General features: G+C 47.2%; 2 protein-coding genes across 3 annotated transcripts; both read left to right on the plus strand.

Moving 5' to 3' along the window:
* The first annotated feature begins 1,532 nt into the window (after positions 1-1,532).
* Nlrp6 (NLR family pyrin domain containing 6) lies at positions 1,533-7,487 on the plus strand. Of its 2 annotated transcripts, XM_028786915.1 has the most exons (8): positions 1,533-1,561; positions 2,118-2,389; positions 2,607-2,636; positions 2,853-4,596; positions 5,354-5,446; positions 6,149-6,319; positions 6,395-6,562; positions 6,970-7,487. In XM_028786915.1, the coding sequence occupies exons 1-8, from the start codon at positions 1,533-1,535 to the stop codon at positions 7,061-7,063; spliced, it is 2,601 nt and encodes an 866-aa protein (XP_028642748.1). In that variant the 3' UTR covers positions 7,064-7,487. The 2 variants fall into 2 exon arrangements, with proteins under 2 accessions (XP_028642748.1, XP_028642747.1); XM_028786914.1 differs by lacking the exon at positions 2,607-2,636 and having other exon boundaries at positions 2,118-2,384; positions 2,788-4,596.
* Positions 7,488-10,361: 2,874 nt separating this feature from the next.
* LOC114638484 (40S ribosomal protein S12) lies at positions 10,362-10,862 on the plus strand. Its single transcript, XM_028786986.1, has one exon. It carries the CDS (start codon positions 10,434-10,436, stop codon positions 10,830-10,832), a length of 399 nt encoding a protein of 132 aa, XP_028642819.1. The 5' UTR covers positions 10,362-10,433; the 3' UTR covers positions 10,833-10,862.
* The last annotated feature ends 8,369 nt before the right edge of the window (positions 10,863-19,231 follow it).

A 19,231-nucleotide genomic window follows, 5' to 3' on the forward strand; every position in this document is an offset into this window, starting at 1 on the left:
TCCCCAGACCTTATACTTCAAACTATGTAATAGGAATACCATAAGTGTTTCTACTTTTTTTAAAATTTATTTTATGTGTATGTGTATTTTGCTTGCCTGTATTTCTGTGCACCAGGTGCATTCCTGGTGTCTCCACAGCCCAGAAGAGGGTGTCAGACCTACTGGAACTGGACTTATAGATAGTTTTAAACTGCCATGTGGGTACTAGGAATTGAACCTGGGTCCCCTGGAAGAACAGTCAATGTTTTAACTGCTGAGCCATTTCTCCAACCCCTTGTGAGTGAGTGTTTCACTTCACAGAACAAGAAATAGGGGCATACAGGTTAAACAAACTGTACAAGGTCACACAGCAGTTGAGTAGTGTATTCGAGACCAGCTTGGCTTTGTATTTCTTCCCTTCTTCCTTTTTATTTAGACATGTGTGATACACACACACACACACTTGTATGTGAATACCTGCAGAGGGAGTTGGATACCTGAAGCTGAAATCATAGGTGGTTGGTAGCTACTTAACATGGGTTCTGGAAAGCAGAGTCTAGTTTCTGCCTGACAGACAGACAGACAGTCTTAAGTGTTGTCACCTCTCCAGGCTCACCGCAACACCTGAAACATTTGTTGCTGGAGGACAGGGGAGTATGCATTCCACAGTTTGGGTGTGGAGGTCAGAGGACAACTTTGTGGAGCTGGTTCTCTCTTTCCACCTTTATGTGGGTTCCAGAGATGGAACTCGAGGTGTCAGGCAAGCACCTTTACCCTATAAGCCGTCTCACTGGCCCTGGCTTCGCATTTTCTATCTTCAATAATGATGACAAGGAAACAAAGCAGGCTTGTTTGCAAGAATTTATAAAAATAAATAAATAAATAACTGCATTGCAGAGCAACACAGCCATGCCTGTGTGAACTGTGTCTTCACAGACTTTATTTAGTCTACTACAAGCAGTCACTTAAATACAATGTTAACTCAGCCATGTGGAGGTATGCACACATGCTTACATGCACGTCTGTGCCACACCATGGAACGCCATATCCCTGTAGTCACTTGCAGGTCGTAGGGTCAGAAACATCCAATCTCTGCCCTTTAGCTGGTGTGGGAGGATTACTTGGCTGCAGAACTGAAGACCTGGTTCCCTTCTCTATCCACCCTTATCCCTGCCCACATGCACCTGCCCCCTTGACTTTCACACCCTGTCTGCAAAATTTAAGGCACCTTAAGGCCATTTCTGAAGGCCTGGTTGTGAGTGAGCCAGCCACTTAATCTGAATCACCTCACAGGTGCATAGGCTGCCACACCCAGTAGGAGGAGTATTGATAGAATAAAATAGAAGACAACCAAAGGTCACTAGTCCAGCACATATATGATGTTACAAACCGTGCCTAAGTGTGGGAGCCTGTTGACTATCAGCAAGAGTCCAGCGGAGCTAGAATGAACAAGACTGAGAAACACCCCCACTCCCAGGCTGAGACCAGTTTAGCCCAGGAAGGATCACCTCTGCCCCCAGCCTCTGCACCTGAGAGTTAGATCCTGAGACTCCATGGATGCCGCTGGAGCCTCCTGCTCCAGGTAAGTGTGGTTTCCAGAGAGAACTTTCAACTTGAGTGGGCTCACCTCTAGAGCCTGTCTTGTGCTGGGATGCAAAGTCCATCTTCTATACCCACCCCCACAAACCAGGGCATTTATGACTCTGCTCCCCACAAGGGACTCAGACTTAGCCCCTGGTGTAGGTGATCCAGAAAGGACTCACCAAAGTGTGCTATGTATGAGCTTGGAGCGGAGAATTCCGGAACCCCACCAGGGCCTGGCTTGTCTGAGTCCAGCCATGCTAGCGCCCTATCAGAGAATGTGACAAGGGAGAACATAGACCCAAGTAGGGTAGGGACCCTATCTGGCTTTATCTGGTATGGCCAGAAAGGAAAGACACAGGAAGACTAGCCATGGAGTGACCCACTTCACCACAGTTGGTAATTTGAGGTGAAGCCTTGGAATACTCCGTGGGTCTCTACAATGTATTGTCCTGGGCTTCATGTGGAGAATGTGCGATGTGTGACCCAGGGTGCTTTGGAAGTTCAGGGACAGATCCTATTCAGGTCGCATCAGTGACAACCCTGCCCATCCGCAGCAAGGAGGCTGTGGCAAGGGAGCTGCTTCTGGCTGCACTGGAGGATCTGAGCCAGGAGCAACTGAAGCGCTTTCGCCACAAGCTACGCGATGCACCCCTGAATGGCCGCAGCATCCCATGGGGGCGACTGGAGCGCTCAGATGCTGTGGACCTCGTCGACAAGCTGATGGAGTTCTATGAGCCAATACCAGCCATAGAAATGACCCGACAGGTCCTGAAGAGGTCGGATATTCGAGATGTGGCATTGCGACTCAAGGAGCAGCAGCTGCAGAGTAAGCTGGGCAGAGTAGGATGGGGTCGAATCCAGGGGCTCGACCTTGATCCTCACTGCTCTTCTGGGGAAGATCAATTTCTTGCGCGGGCTGAGGTGGGGAGAGAGGAAAGCGGGGGAGGGGGGCGGGGGCGGGGAGGGAGTTCCCTGGGAAACGCCCACTAATGCCTTGCCCCATCCCTCGTGCTAAGAAAGCCTCACATCGGTTTGCCTTCCAGGACTCGGCTCCACCTCCGTGATTCTCTCAAGTAAGTTCGGTGGGACACACAATCGAAAGGTCCTATTGGGCTCCTCATGGACCCCAATTTTCCTGGGCACTGCTTGGGGATCCTTGGCTGTGAGATGGCTGGAGGAGGAAGCTATGGCACAATAGAGGAAAGGGGGCCCAGATTTAGAGAGGCAGAGCATTGGTTCCAGAGTAGCGTCAAGCCCATTCCTATCTTCCGCGATCTTGTGCCTTGCAGAATACAAGAAGACATACCGTGAGCACGTACAACGAAAGCATGCTAAGGTGAAAGAGAGGAATGCCCGCTCCGTGAAGATCAACAAGCGCTTCACCAAGCTGCTCATCGCGCAAGGGAGAGGCGCTGTAGAGGACGAGCTGCTGGGACCATCAGGGGAGCCGGAGCCCGAGCGCGCTAGGCGCTCGGACAGGCACACTTTTAATAGGCTCTTCCGGGGAAATGACGACGTGGGCCAGCATCCGATGACCGTGGTGCTGCAGGGCCCGGCAGGCATAGGCAAAACCATGGCCGCCAAGAAAATCCTCTACGACTGGGCAGCAGGCAAGCTATACCACAGCCAGGTGGACTTTGCCTTCTTCATGCCGTGCGGAGAGCTGCTGGAGCAGCAGGATCCGCGCAGTTTGGCAGACCTGATCCTGGACCAGTGCCCGGACCAGGCTGCGCCGGTGAAGTGGATGCTGGAACAACCCAATCGCCTACTATTCATCCTGGACGGTGCAGACGAGCTGCCTACTTTATCAGGCCCAGAGGCCACTCCCTGCAAAGACCCTTTCGAGGCTACAAGTGGCTTGAGAGTGCTCAGCGGGCTGCTGAGCAAGGAGCTCTTACCATCTGCTCTCTTGCTTGTCACGACACGCAGTGCTGACCCCGGGAGGCTGCAGGGCAGACTGTGCTCGCCACAGTGCGCAGAAGTTCGCGGCTTCTCAGACAAAGACAAGAAAAAGTATTTCTTCAAGTTCTTCCTGGACGAGAGGAAAGCGGAGCGCGCTTACCGCTTTGTGAAAGATAACGAGACGCTATTTGCTCTGTGCTTTGTGCCCTTCGTGTGCTGGATCGTGTGCACAGTGCTGCAACAGCAGCTGGAGCTGGGCCAGGATCTGTCCCGTACCTCCAAGACCACTACTTCTGTGTACCTGCTCTTCGTCATCAGCATGCTGAAGTCTGCAGGCACCAATGGAGCCCGGGTTCAGGGAGAGCTGCACATGCTCTGCCGCCTGGCCCGGGAGGGCATCCTGAATCATAAAGCACAGTTCTCAGAAAAGGACCTGGAGGAACTGAAGCTTCAGGATTCCCAAGTTCAGACAATATTTCTCAGCAAGAAGGAGCTGCCAGGAGTCCTAGAAACTATGGTCACCTACCAGTTCATTGACCATAGCTTCCAGGAGTTCTTGGCTGCATTGTCATACCTACTAGAGGCTGAGCGAGCTCCAGGGACCCCTGCAGGAGGTGTGCAGAAGCTCCTGAACTCTGACGCGGAGCTGCGTGGTCATCTTGCACTCACTACTCGATTCCTCTTTGGCCTGCTAAGTAAGGACAGGATTGGTGACATTGGAAAGCATTTTGGCTGTGTGGTGCCAGAGCATGTGAAAAAGGACACCCTACAGTGGGTACAAAAACAGAGCCACCACAAGGGGGTACCAGTAGGAGCAAATAAGAATGATGAGCTAGAGGACACAGAGGAAGCAGAGGAGGAGGAGGAGGATGAAGATCTCAATTTTGGACTGGAGCTGTTGTACTGCCTGTATGAGACACAGGAGGAGGATTTTGTTCGCCAGGCTCTCAGCAAACTTCCAGAGATAGTACTGGAGCGAATTAGGTTGACCCGCATGGACCTTGAGGTTCTGAGCTACTGTGTGAAGTGCTGCCCAGATGGTCAGGCTCTGAGACTGGTGCGCTGTGGGCTGGTGGAGGCAAAGGAGAAGAAGAAAAAGAAGGGTCTGTTGAAGCGGCTGAAGTCAACAGGGTAAGGCTGTCCTCACCGGTGTTATTTGTGCCCACACATCCATGTCCATTGGGCTGAGAAGCATTCCACACCTGACAATCCAGATGGCAGAGAGAGAGGACCTCAGGACTGCTTTACCAACCCTTGCCAAGGCAGCTGTCTATAATTTCTCATCAAGTGACTTCACTATGCCTACTCTCAATCATCCAGATCAAGGCCACCCTCCAAGCTCAGCCAATGTAGTTCCACAAAGCAGCCTAGCCCCTCTATAATACACTCACTGTCTTATACATTCTGGAATATGCCATGTCCTCTGTGTGCTGAGCCTTGTACCTGCTGTTTCCTCCATTCCCAACACTATTTGCTGTCTGTCTTCAAAGCCTACTCTGGCTCCACCACTTGGGCCCAACTGCTGGCCCGAAGGTACCTTCATTGACCACACTATTCCAAATCCTCTTCCCTGCCCATCCTCCACCTGACTCTAGCTTCCTATACCAACATGGGCATTTGCTTCCTATGAACTCAGATCTACTCAATACTTGTCCCATAGCTCACCCGCTGTTGAGAGGATACACAAGGATAATGGCAGGACCTGGTCCTAGGGACCTGCAGCCCACACTTGGGTTTTGTTTAAATTTGTTGGGGCGGGGATGCGAGGGATGAGGGATAAATGATAGCCATGGGACCTTAGGTCTTTAGGTAGGAAGGATTGGGAGCTTTCTAGAAAGGCCTGGAAGGAGTGCTACAGATGTCAACCTTGTTCTTTCTCTGCCTACAGTTCTCAAAGCACCAAGAAACAACCCCCTGTCTCCTTGCTGCGTCCACTCTGTGAGACTGTGACTACCCCACAGTGTGGTCTGAGTATCCTGATGTGAGTCACCATGAGCCAATGTGGAGGGGATTTACAGCTGGATGGCCTGTACACAGATGAAATTTGCCCCCTAGAGAAGGCTAGTCATCTCCACTGGGGATGACTGCTCAGCCACTGGGGATGACTGCTCAGACACTGGGGATGACTTCTCAGCCACTGGGGATGACTGCTTAGCCACTGGGGATGACTGCTCAGACACTGGGGATGACTGCTCAGACACTGGGGATGACAGCTCAGACACTGGGGATGACTGCTCAGACACTGGGGATGACTGCTCAGACACTGGGAATGACTGCTCAGACACTGGGGATAACTGCTCAGACACTGGGGATGACTGTTTTGCCACTAGGGATGACAGCTCAGCTACTGGGAATGACAGCTCAGACACTGGGGATGACTGCTTAGCCACTGAGGATGACTGTTGAGCCACTGGGGATGACTGCTCAGCTACTGGGGATGACAGCTCAGCCACTGGGGATGACTGCTCAGCCACTGGGGATGACAACTCAGCCATTAGGGATGACTGCCCAGCCACTGGGGATGACAGCTCAGCCACCGGAATGACTGACAGCCCATCCAAACCAAATTATGAAGAACTGTAGATTTCTTGACTATCAGGCCTACCAGAGAATAGGTAGTTTGTACAACTGGACATAGCGAAGTGGCCAGTCTTACAACAATCTACATGCTTCTTGACCACAGCTTGTCACATTGCAAACTCCCTGATGCAGTTTGTCGAGACCTTTCTGAGGCCCTGAAGATAGCTCCTGCTCTAAGGGAGCTGGGCCTCCTCTGGATCCGGCTCACTGACACAGGTCTGCGTTTACTGATCGAAGGCCTGGCTTGGCCCAAGTGCCAGGTGCAGACACTCAGGTGAAGCCTGGTTTTAAGGGGATAGCGGTAGGGAACCAAACTTCCAGCAACCCCTGAGGTTGGCTCTCCCCACAGGATGCAGCTGCCTGGCCTCCAACAGGTGATCCATTACCTGGTCATCGTGCTCCAGCAAAGCCCAGTCCTGACCACTCTGGACCTCAGTGGCTGTCAGCTGCCTGGCCCCATGGTGGAACCTCTCTGTTCAGCCCTGAAGCACCCTAAATGCTGCCTAAAGACCCTCAGGTAAATGCAGGGGGAGGCATGGTACTGAGGACATAGCCTGTGAACTCTAGGTGGAAGTAGGTGCTTAGGAGTCTCCTCTGAGACCTCAAACATAATTGAACTCACACACAGATCTGGGTGCCCAGCTATAAAGACTTACCTTCTGCAGGCCTATCCAGGGTTCTGGGTCTCAAACAAATATCCCTAAGCTATGGAGACAGTCTAAGCAGAGCCCTCTCCTATATTCCCTCAAGGAGCCTTCACTTTTAATAGATTCCAGCTGACTGTCTTCTGGGACTTGTTAAATCCTAAGCAGGCAGCTCCAACCACTCCACTCTCACCTCAAGCCTGGGTTCTCCCCCAGCCTATTGACCTTTGCCCCTATTGACCCTTGATCTGTCCCTTCTGTCTTATGCATGTGGCTGCAGTCTGACCTCTGTGGAGCTGACTGAAAACTCACGGAGGGACCTTCAAGCTGTGAAGGCATCAAAGCCAGATCTGGACATCATATATTCAAAATGAGGCACACATCTCAGCCTCTGAAGGGATAAAGCAGTGTCTTCTGAGGCCCTGGAGTCCAGGACAGGATGGAAGATGCTGTAGCCAAAGTCCTTCTGAATATGTCATCCCCATTCAAAAGCAAGATGCCAGCTTCTCCCTCCTGGCAAGTCTTTCAATCCAAGAAGCCACAGAAGGGCAAGCAAAAGACCCAAGTAGCTATAGGCCCTTGATAATCCTGAACAGGCCTGGCCCATGCCCTGCCCTGGATGCTCTGAGATTAGTCTTCCCTCAGCCCGACAACCACTGATACCTTCCTTTCTGGGCTCACCATTCTGTCCCTTGAAGATAATCCCAACAGTAATAGAAGCATTCAGTAACAGGGCATGTTGTTGAATGATGTCACTCATCTGTGATCTGGCTCCCAGCTGTCATATGGGTGGATGTAGGCCCCCCAGAGTTCTACCCCCTCTGTAGGCAGAAGATAGGTGGATCACCATTCCAGTCTGGGATTTGGAAGGATGCTATCCCTGAAACCTTAAGGGCTTTAGGCCAGAGGGATCCACTTGCTGCCTGAGAGATACACGAAAGGAGCCAGAAGAGTGACAGCTTCCATTGACAGTGGGAGCTGACACAGCACAGGGAATCTCTCCCAACATAATAAAATTTCTTTTGGAGTCCCTTTTGTTGATCTCTGTAACACTTGTCAAGGTATCAAAGTAGGTGTTAACATCATCTTCCCTATAAACACAAATACAGGCCAAGGTTTTTTTTTTTTTTTTTTTTTTGGTTTTTCGAGACAGGGTTTCTCTGTGTAGCCCTGGCTGTCCTGGAACTCACTCTGTAGACCAGGCTGGCCTCGAACTCAGAAATCCGCCTGCCTCTGCCTCCCAAGTGCTGGGATTAAAGGCGTGCGCCACCACCGCCCGGCCTACAGGCCAAGGTTTAATCCGCAGTCCACCACTGAAGAAACAGGCTTGGCATGCTGGCCTGACTGCAGAAAGTCTGCAAGAAAGGCTTGGCCTTCAGAGCCAGGGTGAGCCATGGATGCCCCAGAACTGAGTCTTCTCTGCCCAGCACTGCTGGGCTCAGAGCACCCTGCAGTGAGCCCCTTTACTTCCCAGGGGAAATTCCTTCCACAATCTCTTCATTGATTCATGCCTTCATCCCCCAAAACCTGATGCATTAGTTACTTTTCCATTACTGTGATAAAATTCCATGACCAGAAGCAACTCACAGAATAGAGTCTACTTTAGCTTACAGTTCAGATGGATAAGGGTCCAGCATGGCTGAGATGTAAGTGTCCAGCATGGCTGAGAGGTAAGGGGCCGGCATGGCTGAGATGTAAGGGGCCAGCATGGCTGAGAGGTAAGGGGCCGGCATGGCTGAGAGGTAAGGGTCCAGCATGGCTGAGATGTAAGGGGCCAGCATGGCTGAGAGGTAAGGGGCCGGCATGGCTGAGAGGTAAGGGTCCGGCATGGCTGAGAGGTAAGGGGCCGGCATGGCTGAGAGGTAAGGGGCCGGCATGGCTGAGAGGTAAGGGGCCGGCATGGCTGAGAGGTAAGGGGCCGGCATGGCTGAGAGGTAAGGGGCCAGCATGGCTGAGAAGTATGGCAACAATACAACTGGAGCAGAACCTGAGAGTTCACATCTTGAATCTCAGGCACAGAGCAAAGAATGAACTAGAAATGGACAAGTCTTTAAACTCTCAAAGCCCACCTCCAGTGACATACTTTCTCTAAGCAAGCCATGTTCCCTAAACCTCCCCCAAACAGTGCAATCAACTGAAAATTAAGTGGGCAAATATTTTGGTAGCTTGCATGAGAAGCCCCATATATTTGGGCTCATATATTTGAACATCTAGTTCCCAGTTGGAGAAACTGTTTGGGAAGGATTAGAAAGTGTGGTGTTGGAGACATGTCATTGGAGCTGGGGCAGATGTTGAGGTGTCAAAAGCCCATGCCAGGACCACCCTTGCTGTGTATCTACCTCCAACTTACAGATCAGAAGTGAGGCCCCAGCTACTGCTCCAGCACCATGCCTGCTGCTACACTACCCGATGCTCGCCATGATGATCATAGACTAATCCTCAGAAACTCTAAGCAAGGCCCAACTAAATGTTTTCCTCTATAACTTGTCTTGGTCATGGTGCCTCTTCACTGCATAGAACAGTAGCTAAGACAAATCCCCAAACCCACATGGGACATTTATCATTAAAATTGCCATGCGGCTCCAGAAGGTTAAGAATCCTTGATAGGCACCAGTTGGCTGGCATGGCTGCAGGGACAGGAAGCTGAGAGCTCACATCTTCAAAGGCAAGCATGAAGCAGAGAGAAGAGAGTAGAGAAAGATCGCAATCTCCCACAGCCTTCCTCCATACTGCTTCATCAGGTTGCACCTCCTAAACCTCCCTCGAGCAACAGGACCAACTGGGACCAAGTGTTCAAATGCCTGAGCATATGGGGGATGTTCTTCATTCAAACCACAGTATTCTACTCCCTGGCCCTCTTAAACACATTATAATGCAAAATACATTTAATCCAACTTCAAAAGACGCCACAATCTTTCATAGTCTCACCAGTGTTTAAAAGTCCAAAGTCTCTTCCAAGACTCAAGGCAATTTCTTAATTAGTCCCCTGCAAAATCAAAAAGCAAATTACAAACTTCCAACATATAATGGCACCGAACACACTCTACTATTGCAAAAAAGAAGAATTTGGCATAGTGAGAAAATATTAGGCCAAAGCAAAACTCTCACTCAGCAGGGAAAACATCCAAACCTGTAGTTCAATACCCAGTGTCTCAGACTAAAGGTTTAAGGAACTTAGATTGTTTTGCCCCTCCAGTGTTGTTGCCTGCAACATGTGTCTCTCCGTTGGGCCGGTCAGACTCCCTGTCCGCAGCTCTCCTCGTAGATGTCCCACAGCTGGATCTCCAACATCTCGAGGTCTCCCCTGTGACCCAGGCTTCACTTTTATAGCGTCACACAATGGTTTTTCTCTGCCCCCTTGTAGGAAATTCCTTGTCATATGTTGCCCAGCCACCCTGTCTCTCTGAAACTACTGAGTAAGAATTCATGATCCCTGGGAATGGAGAGACGGCTCAGCACTCAGGAACATTTGCTGCTATTCCAGCGGACCCAATTCTCAGCACACATGGCATTTCACAACTGTTTGTAACTCTTTTTCCATGGGATCCAGGGCTCTCTCTGAACTCTGTAGGCACCAGCCACACACGTAGTGCACAGACATATGTGCATGCAAAACATCCGTTCATACTGAATAAAAATTAAGAATTAAAAAAAGAATTCATCTTTTTCTCTGCCGCCGCCAACTTGCGCGGAGGCGGAAGCTCGGGTGCATTCAAGATTCGGCGATACTCGTAATCCACCGCCATGGCCGAGGAAGGCATAGCTGCTGGAGGTGTAATGGACGTCAACACTGCTCTACAAGAGGTGCTGAAGACCGCCCTCATCCACGATGGCCTAGCACGTGGCATACGCGAAGCTGCCAAAGCCTTAGACAAGCGCCAAGCCCATCTCTGTGTGCTTGCATCCAACTGTGATGAGCCCATGTATGTCAAGCTGGTGGAGGCACTTTGTGCCGAGCACCAAATCAACCTGATAAAGGTTGACGACAACAAGAAACTAGGGGAATGGGTGGGCCTCTGTAAAATCGATCGAGAAGGGAAGCCACGGAAAGTGGTTGGTTGCAGTTGTGTAGTGGTTAAGGACTATGGCAAAGAATCTCAGGCCAAGGATGTCATCGAGGAATACTTCAAATGCAAGAAATAAATAAAAATTTGGCTCGTTAAAAAAAAAAAAGAAAAAGAATTCATGACCCCTTTACACATGCATCCTTCATATGCTACAGGTAGTCCCACAGGGACAACTGCCAGGATTGGCCTGGGTCACACTAGCAGACATTGGTTGGTTGTTTGCTTGCTTGCTTGCTTGCTTGCTTGTTTTAAATTGCTTTTTAGGAACAGAAAACGCATTAGTTGGAAGCTTAGCTGGGTAAGGTCTTGTCCTAAAGGCACTCGTCTCTTTGTTCCAGGGCAGAGTGGTCCTCTCCTTAATGGCACTCCTCAACAATTATGATTCAAACAGGTGGTGATGGCACACACTTTAATCTCAGCACTCAGGAGGCAGAAACAGGTGAATCTCTGTGGGTTCAATGTCTGCCCTGTCTAAAGAGTGAGTTCCAGAAGATCCAGGGCTACACAGAAAAACTTGTCTTGAAAAACCAGAATCAAACAAACAAAAACCAAGTACAGCCTCTCTTCTAGCACAAACCCTGGCTACCTTAGACTTCCCAGTGTTCCTGTCTAAACCGTACGTTTTGAAATTACTTTTGCCCTACTTGCTCTTTTCCACTGTAGACCTGCATTAGTGTTATCAGTCACAACCATGCACAGATTCAGTATTATCTTCTCTCAAAATTTCCTCCACTAGAAAAATAAGCCTGTTACTTTAAAGTTTAACCTCCGACAACTTTTTAGGACAAAGGGAGAAGACAGCTAGATTTTTTTTTTTTTGTAAAAACTATCTAAAAATGTCTTCTGCCCAGTTGGCATTATTGTACCCTCTGAAATCTCTTCAGCTGGGCCTCTACAATCTAAATTGCTCTTCGTACTGCTGTCTTACAGGGCCTGACTCGAATGGCTCTTTAAGCGCTTCTTACTGCATTCAGCCACTTTTCTAAGTCAAAGTTCCAAAGTCTTCCGTATTCCAGAATCCAACATGGTCAAGTTCTTTGAAGAAAAACCCCATTCCTAGTACCAACTTCTATATTAGTTACTTTTCTGTTGCTGTGATTAAACAGACAAACAAACAAACAAAAACAAATACAAAAACATAATCAAGCCGGGCGGTGGTGGCGCACGCCTTTAATCCCAGCACTCGGGAGGCAGAGGCAGGCGGATTTCTGAGTTCGAGGCCAGCCTGGTCTACAGAGTGAGTTCCAGGACAGCCCGGGCTATACAGAGAAACCCTGTCTCGAAAAAACCAAAACAAAACAAAAAAAAAAAAAAAAAAAAAACATAATCAAAGGCAGCTGAAGGAGGACAGTGCCTATTTTTGTTTATTGTTCCAGGGGAATAACAGTCTGGCATGGCAGGGCAGCATAGCAGCAGTTGACAGGCACAGTGGCAGGGACAGGATGCTGAGAGCTCACATCATCTATGGCAATCATGAATCAGAAAGTGCAAATTGGAAGTGGTGCAAGGATATAATCTTTCCGAGCCCATCCCCAGTGACATACTTCTTCCAGCAAGGTTGTACCTCCTACACTTTCTCTTAAAATAAATGATATGTAAATGTGTATGATGTATAATCATAGATATATATCTGATACATAAAACATAGTAGATACCCATATGATACAATGTTGTGATAACTGACATTTATTCACTCTATCAGTTCTTCATATGACTGGGCCAGCCCTCCAGTAATCAAGACTGAGGCCTCTAGCCTTATTTAATCAGCCTTAGCACAGTTACTGGGCAATTACCCCTAATCTATTCTTCTATGCTAGACTACTTCTCAGCTGTGCTCCCCAAGTACTTGTTTCAGTCTTGCTTGGGTTATTTCTGTTCCATCAGTTTGTCCTCAAGGATCATTTCACTCTGCATTCTCCTGGTGCATCATGTGTAATGGAGATCTCCTGTTCAATCTGTCTTCCTTCTCCTTCTCCCTCCTTCTTCCTTCCCTTGTGATCCCTACCTGCAACCCCCAGCCAGGTGACTGAAACATAGCAGCACCAGACCAGCCCCCAACCATACAGAAACAAAATACAGTCAATATATAGGACATAATACACTAAACGTGTATATGAAACACAAAATAAATAGGTGTGTGATATATCAAGTGCATGTTCAATACACAAACAGATCACAGTGTGACACACATACATGTGATAGATTAACACATAATATAAGTATGTGCAGAAAGACTGGGAAAATTAAGACACAGAATGTTGTAGGCTATTTGATCACACTGTGAACCCCGAGACTGTTACTTACTAAGAAAAAACCTGTTTCTAATTGTGGTGTGGCTCAGCCTTAGCACACGCCTTTAATTCCAAACAACGAAGATAAAATTAGTTTGTAGAAGGAAACACTCATGTTTGAAAGTGATGTCTAATTGAGTGGCAGACAAACTGATGGATCAGAGAAAGATTTGACAGAATAGGATGTGCCCAACTTTCACGAGAAGACAGGGGAAAGAGAAGCTACTTAAGAGGCAGTGCATGAGAGAGAGGGCAGTTTTTCAGGTGAGTTTTATAGAGACAGGCTGCAGAGAGAGAGAGAGAACAAATTAGACACAGGTGAGGACAGACCAAGTCAGAGAATGAGAAGGAAACAGATGATTAGAACATATTATCAAAGTTAGTATGACCAGGGAAGGCCAAGAGAGAGAAGCCACATTGAATCAGTCAGTTTGGAGAGGAGTTTGAGTCAGAACAGCCGAGTTGAGTGAGCCAGCCAGCCAGAGCCAGAAGGAACTAGGAAAGATTTAGTCTCACCAGCAAGTCTTAGAGGCTGAAAACATTTTAGGTCTAGATTAGATTGTACAGAGGCTGGAAGCTTCTAGGACTAGGCCTGACTGAGCCTTGGAGATGACAGATATATCAGAGGAAATAAAAGTTACTTTTACAATGAAAAGAGAAAGAGGAATCAAGGTCTAGTTTGTTTTGTTTTGTTTTGTTTTTTTATGCGTTGCGAGTCAAGTCTTTCTTCTTTCTTTTGATTTTTTTGAGATAGGGTCTATGTGGCCTTGGCTGTCCTGGAATTCACTCTGTAGACCAGAGTGACCTCAAATTCACAGAGATTCATCCACTTCTGCCTCCCAAGTGCTGAGATAAAAGGTGTGAGCCACCACCACTTGGCTTTGTTCTTTGTTTTTAAGGCAGAGTATCATATAACCCAGGTTAACTTCTGACTCACTTTGTAGAAGATGACCTTGAACTTCTGATCTTCCTTCGTCCTCTTCAGCATTGTGATTACAAAGTGTCATGGTGTGGTTTATGCAGTACTGTAGAGCAAACCCATGGATTTTGGCATGCTGTGTTACCAGCCTGTTTGTGACCCCATATTTTGTTTTGTTTTGTTTTGTACTGTTTTATTTTGAAGACAAATCCTCACTATGTGGCTCTGGTTGTCATAGAACTCACTCTGTAGACCAGGCTGGCCTGGAACTCACATAGATCTAGCTGCCTCTACCCCCCTAGTGCTGGGATTAAAAGCCTGGCCTGGGACACTATGCCAGGCTCCCATTTGTGACTTTTAAATTTAACTGTGTCAGCATTCATCTCTCATCCACAAGTCTGAACGATGTACCTCATAAACCAACTTAAAAACTCATTTCAAGGAAATTCTTTGAGAGAATGAGTAAACCAGCTCATACCATTTTATTTAACTTTTAAACTTTACTTAATAGTTAACTTTTTACAGCCTGGCTGTATCTTTTGAGCAATGTAATTTCAAAAGCTACAAAATCATACATAGCTATTGCTAGTGTTAACTGAGAATTTGGAGTTCCTGTTCCTGAGTTCTTAGTCTCCTTAAAAATAGACTCTGAAGGGAGCTAGGAAACAATTTGGCTAGGAATTTGAGAGAAAATCAACAGGACAAGTGTATTATTCAGGGTTCTTCAGAGGGACATAACATATAGAATGAATATTAGAATTAATATATATGTATATTCTAAATAGAATATATATATATATATATATATATATATATATATATATATATATGTTTGTTTGTTTCTTTATTTATTTGAGTAATCACCTAATCACCTATCTATACCTTCCCAAATAGTCACTCTAACTGGGGTCCAAGTGTTCAAATACCTAAGTCTACAAGGCACACATTCCTCATTAAAACCACCATACCTTCCTTAAGATGATAGAGGCACCTGTATCATACAGGTATTTACCATGTGTTGTGTTACCCTGTATCATATAGGTATTTACCATGTGTTATGTATCATGACTGTGGTCCAGCTAGTTCAACAACAACTAGGCTATCTCCTAATGGAAAATCCAAGAATCTAGCAATTGTTCGGTCCTTGAAGCTGCATGTCTCAGCTGGTTTTCAGTCCATGTTGGAATCCCAAAGAAGTAGGATCTAATACCAACTAATTGCCAGGTCCTTTTATGTAGGCTGCCACCAGAAGCTATAGATCAGATTTAAGGTAGGTCTTCATATCTCAACTATCCCAGACTCAGGGTAGGTCTCCCACATCAAAGGATTCAGTCAAGAAATCTCTTCACAGTCATACCCAACTTCTTGGGTTTTAGTTGACTCCAGATTAATCAAGTTGACAACCAAGACTAGCTATCACACAGCAGGCAAGCTGTAAATCTTAGAGGAAAAGGGAGATGAGAAAAGAGAATAGTAAGTCTTTTTTGTCTTAGAGTCTAAGAAAGCTGGCAGGTTCAGTAATGGAGGTCAGCAAGTAGCAGAAAGCCGTGGGGTTTGGAACGGGGAGGGTGGGAGGTAGATGACTTCAGCAAAAGAGTGAGCTCATCCAGAGGGGCAAGGAAGGAGAGAGTTTATTTAAGAGGAAGGCAGTAAGACCACTTGGTGGGAAAAGCACTTGCTGCTAAGTCTTCCCATCTGACTTAGATCCCTGAAACCCATGTGGTAGAAGGACTGAACCAACTCCCACAGGTCATTTTCCAGCTACATGAAAGCATGTAAGTGCATACCCCGCCCCAACACACACTAAATAAATGTAGTAGGAATTTTGGTTTCTTTAAAAATCCAGTTATGTTATGTGAGTGTGGTTTTGTTTTAATCCCAGGTGTGGAATAATAGGCTGCTTTACAGCAGGTGATTATGATTTGTCTCATGCACTAGGAGGAGCATGATTTTGTTTTTCCAGCTGTAGAGACTTTATGTTTAGAATTCTGGGAACTTTTGCCTGAGTCAGGGCAGGGGTGCTCTGAAGAGGCTGTAGAAGCTTGTTCCTGTTGTTGCAGTTTGGCAAGTGATCATGATCAAAGAGAAAAAGAAGTTGGAGATATCCTGACAAGACTAGGCTTGCCCCCAATGAACTTGACACCCCTAGGCAGCAGGAAGAGGTCTAAAGAGGTCTAGGCCCCTTTCCCCTATAACCTTTCTCTCCTACCTGGTGTTGGGGTTTCAAAGGATTAGTGTGGAACAAGGGTTGAAAGGGTGGTAGGTTTAAGAACCCAATAAAGTAGCCAAAAAATAGTGCCAATAAATAAATAACTGTAGTAAAAATATTAAATAATCCCGTATAGGGTTTCTACCCACCTCTGACCATTTTTGTTCCTGGATGAAAGGTACACACAGCCTTTATACGTTTAAATATTCCTTAGGCAGCACAATAGCTGAGCAACTGCCTACCCTCCATGCTGTTATAATCTGCCTTCCTAGTGATAACCTTGAATCATCACTTACTGTGTTTCATTGTTCCATCTGGGCTGCTCTCAGCTCTAGTTGGCCAGCCCTCTGGCCATGCTCTCTTGGCCTCTAGCCCATGGCGGCTCAGGCTCTCCCTTCTGTGCGTTGTTCTTCCATGGCTGCTTCCTTCTTTTTTCTCTTCTCCCCTCCTCTTGGTCTACTCTCTCTAAACTCAAGAAAATCTCAACCCCACCTACGACCACCCCCCCCCCAAGCGATGGGCTGTCAGCGTCTTTATCACCAATCAGAATTAACTTGGGAACAAGTTCCAGGGGCTACATGCAAACTCCAGGTTTTGGGAAATCACATGTAGTATTACAATAGACAGTAAAAGACAAAACCTCAACAAATAAGTATACAAATTTTTAATAAAAATGAGGCCAGCAAAATGGCTGAATAGGTAGAGGAGCTTGCTGCCAAGACTGGTGCTCTGAGTTTGATCCTGGGATCTACACAGCGGAAGGAGAGAATTGACTCATGAAAGTTGTCCTCTTGTTAGAACAACAGCCTCTTGGTCAAAAGAATAGAATCTACAGCCGTGGTGGAGACCACACATTCTGGTTGGGTGTGTCATTCTTCTGCCAGGCCCACGAATAGCAGGCTCATCTTAAGCTAGGAGACTGGACAAATAAGTCATGTAATAGGATACTGTACTTTTCCTCCACAGAATCCCTGTCCCCAGTGCCATAGCTTAGAGTCATGTCAGCCCAATCTTCTGAATTATTGAGAAAAGCGTAATGACTTTTCTTTTTCTTTCTTCTATCTTTATTTTTGTTTGTTCTTTGAGACAGGGTTTCTCTGTGTAGCCCTGGCTGTCCTGAAACTTGCTCTTTAAACTAGGCTAACCTTGAACTCACAAAGATTCACCTGCCTCTGCCTCCCAAGTGCCAGAATTAAAGGCATGTGCCACCACTGCCTGGCTTCTTCTCTTTTATAAGCATGTTTTCCTTAATACTTTGGGCTTCAAACACACAACATTTTGGACTTTCTTTAAAGCCCCCTACCCTGCCACACAGCTCTTGTCAGCATGGCTGTTCCCCTTCTCTCCTCCAACCTCCTCCGTTGGATATCTGCTGAGGTTTGCAGCTGGCTGGACCTGGGGTTTTCTTTTAAATTCTAGTAAAAGTCTTTGAGCTTCCATTTCTGTGTATTCTTAGATTCTTTTATTACTGAGACCAAGAAACACAAAAGCTGGAGAGTTGACACGGTGGTTAAAGGTCCCTAGTACTCTGGCACAGGACCTAGATTCATTTCCCAGAACCCACCTGATGACTCACAGGCGTCTGTTTCCAGAGGATTCAATGCCCTCTTCTGGCCTCTGCAGGCACCAGGCATGAAAGCGGTGCACAGAAGCACATGCAGACAAAACACTCAGACACATAAAGTAAAAAGAAATAAACTTTAAAAAGAACCCCAAAAAGGGACCCTGATTTCCAAGTATCACTCTGACCTCTACTGAAGCACCATGGCACATACACATAATAAATGAAAATAAAATTGGGCAAGAGACATGACCCAGGAGGCAAAAACACTTGCTGCTCTTCCAGAAGATCTGGTTTGGGTTTGATTCCCAGCATCTTCAGTGTGGCTAACAAGCATCCGTTTCTCCAGTCCCAGAGAACCTGATGCCCTCTTCTGAGCTCCATGGGTATTGAATACACACAGGGAATAGATATACACGCAATCAAAACAGTCATACCCATAAAATAAAATCTCAGAAAAAATATAGAAATCTCTTCCTACCAGGGACCCCACAGCTACCACAAGTAGCACAGATCCAGTTAAGAGCAGATCTCATCTCTTATTAAATGTGAGGGTGCAGTAAAGAGGCTGTACGTAAAGCTCCATGGTTGAAAAGGGAAAAGTTTATTCCACACTACCAAGGCTATCTCTTGGGAAAGCAGAGAGAACGGGGTGGGGAGGAGTATATCTCTAGGGCTATAAAAGAATAGGTACCTTTGAAGAAGGGAGCCTGTGAGCTGAGGTGACTTTGAAGTATATAGCACTTTGGGACTTTGAAGTACTTTGTGAGTAGGGATTGAGGGACCCTAGAAACTAGCATAGACCTTAATATGCTAATAGGGACCACAAGCATATGTTAATGGGAGAGTCATAGGTCCTTTTTATCCAAGTAAGGAGTCCCTTTATCAAGTAAGAACTATCTTCTCAAGTCCCTGAGAGAATACTGGCTTTTGTCTAAGTGCCAGACTCTGGGAAAAGGAATTTCTCAGCACCCGACAGGAGGAGGACATTGCAGAAAGCCACAACAAGTCAAAATGCAGAGGAAAACTGCCGGATGCACAGCCCCAACCGATATGTTTATAGCATAACTCCTGCACTTTAGGCTCAGGATACATCAAGGAACAGGGCCAGGGAGGGGCTTGTAAGAGCCTGCTGAGCAAGCCACCTGCTGTGAACCTGCTGCGTTCTTGCTGTGTTGGGGAACACTGCTGCCTAAAGGCCTGCACAATTTCAACAACAGTGTGCTATGAAATACAATGCCAGAAGGTGGTACATAGTGGGCCCATGCTAAGGTAATTATGCCAGGCAACAGATCTGGTATAAAGGAGGTTTCCTGGGAGAAGGGAGAGGAGTGAGGATCTGGGGCAGGGGTAGAGGCAGACAGACCAGGGCAGAGCCATGGGGCAGGAGGCAGAGGAGGGGGGGGGGAGGAGACTGTCAAGGAACACATGTGAACAGAGAGAGAGAGAGAGAGAGAGAGAGAGAGAGAGAGAGAGAGAGAGAGAGAGAGAGAGA

Source organism: Grammomys surdaster, unplaced genomic scaffold (genome assembly GCF_004785775.1).
Source record: "Grammomys surdaster isolate TR1022 unplaced genomic scaffold, NIH_TR_1.0 125603, whole genome shotgun sequence".
Lineage (NCBI taxonomy): Eukaryota > Metazoa > Chordata > Mammalia > Rodentia > Muridae > Grammomys > Grammomys surdaster.

Coding starts and splice junctions, on each gene's coding strand:
- LOC114638484 (XM_028786986.1), top strand. CDS start 10,434: ATGGCCGAGGAAGGCATAGCTGCTGGAGGTGTAATGGACGTCAACACT.
- Nlrp6 (XM_028786914.1), top strand. CDS start 1,533: ATGGATGCCGCTGGAGCCTCCTGCTCCAG. Junction 2,385..2,787: donor CGACTCAAGGAGCAGCAGCT/GCAGAGTAAGCT, acceptor AGATTTAGAGAG/GCAGAGCATTGGTTCCAGAG. Junction 5,447..6,148: donor TGTGGTCTGAGTATCCTGAT/GTGAGTCACCAT, acceptor TCTTGACCACAG/CTTGTCACATTGCAAACTCC.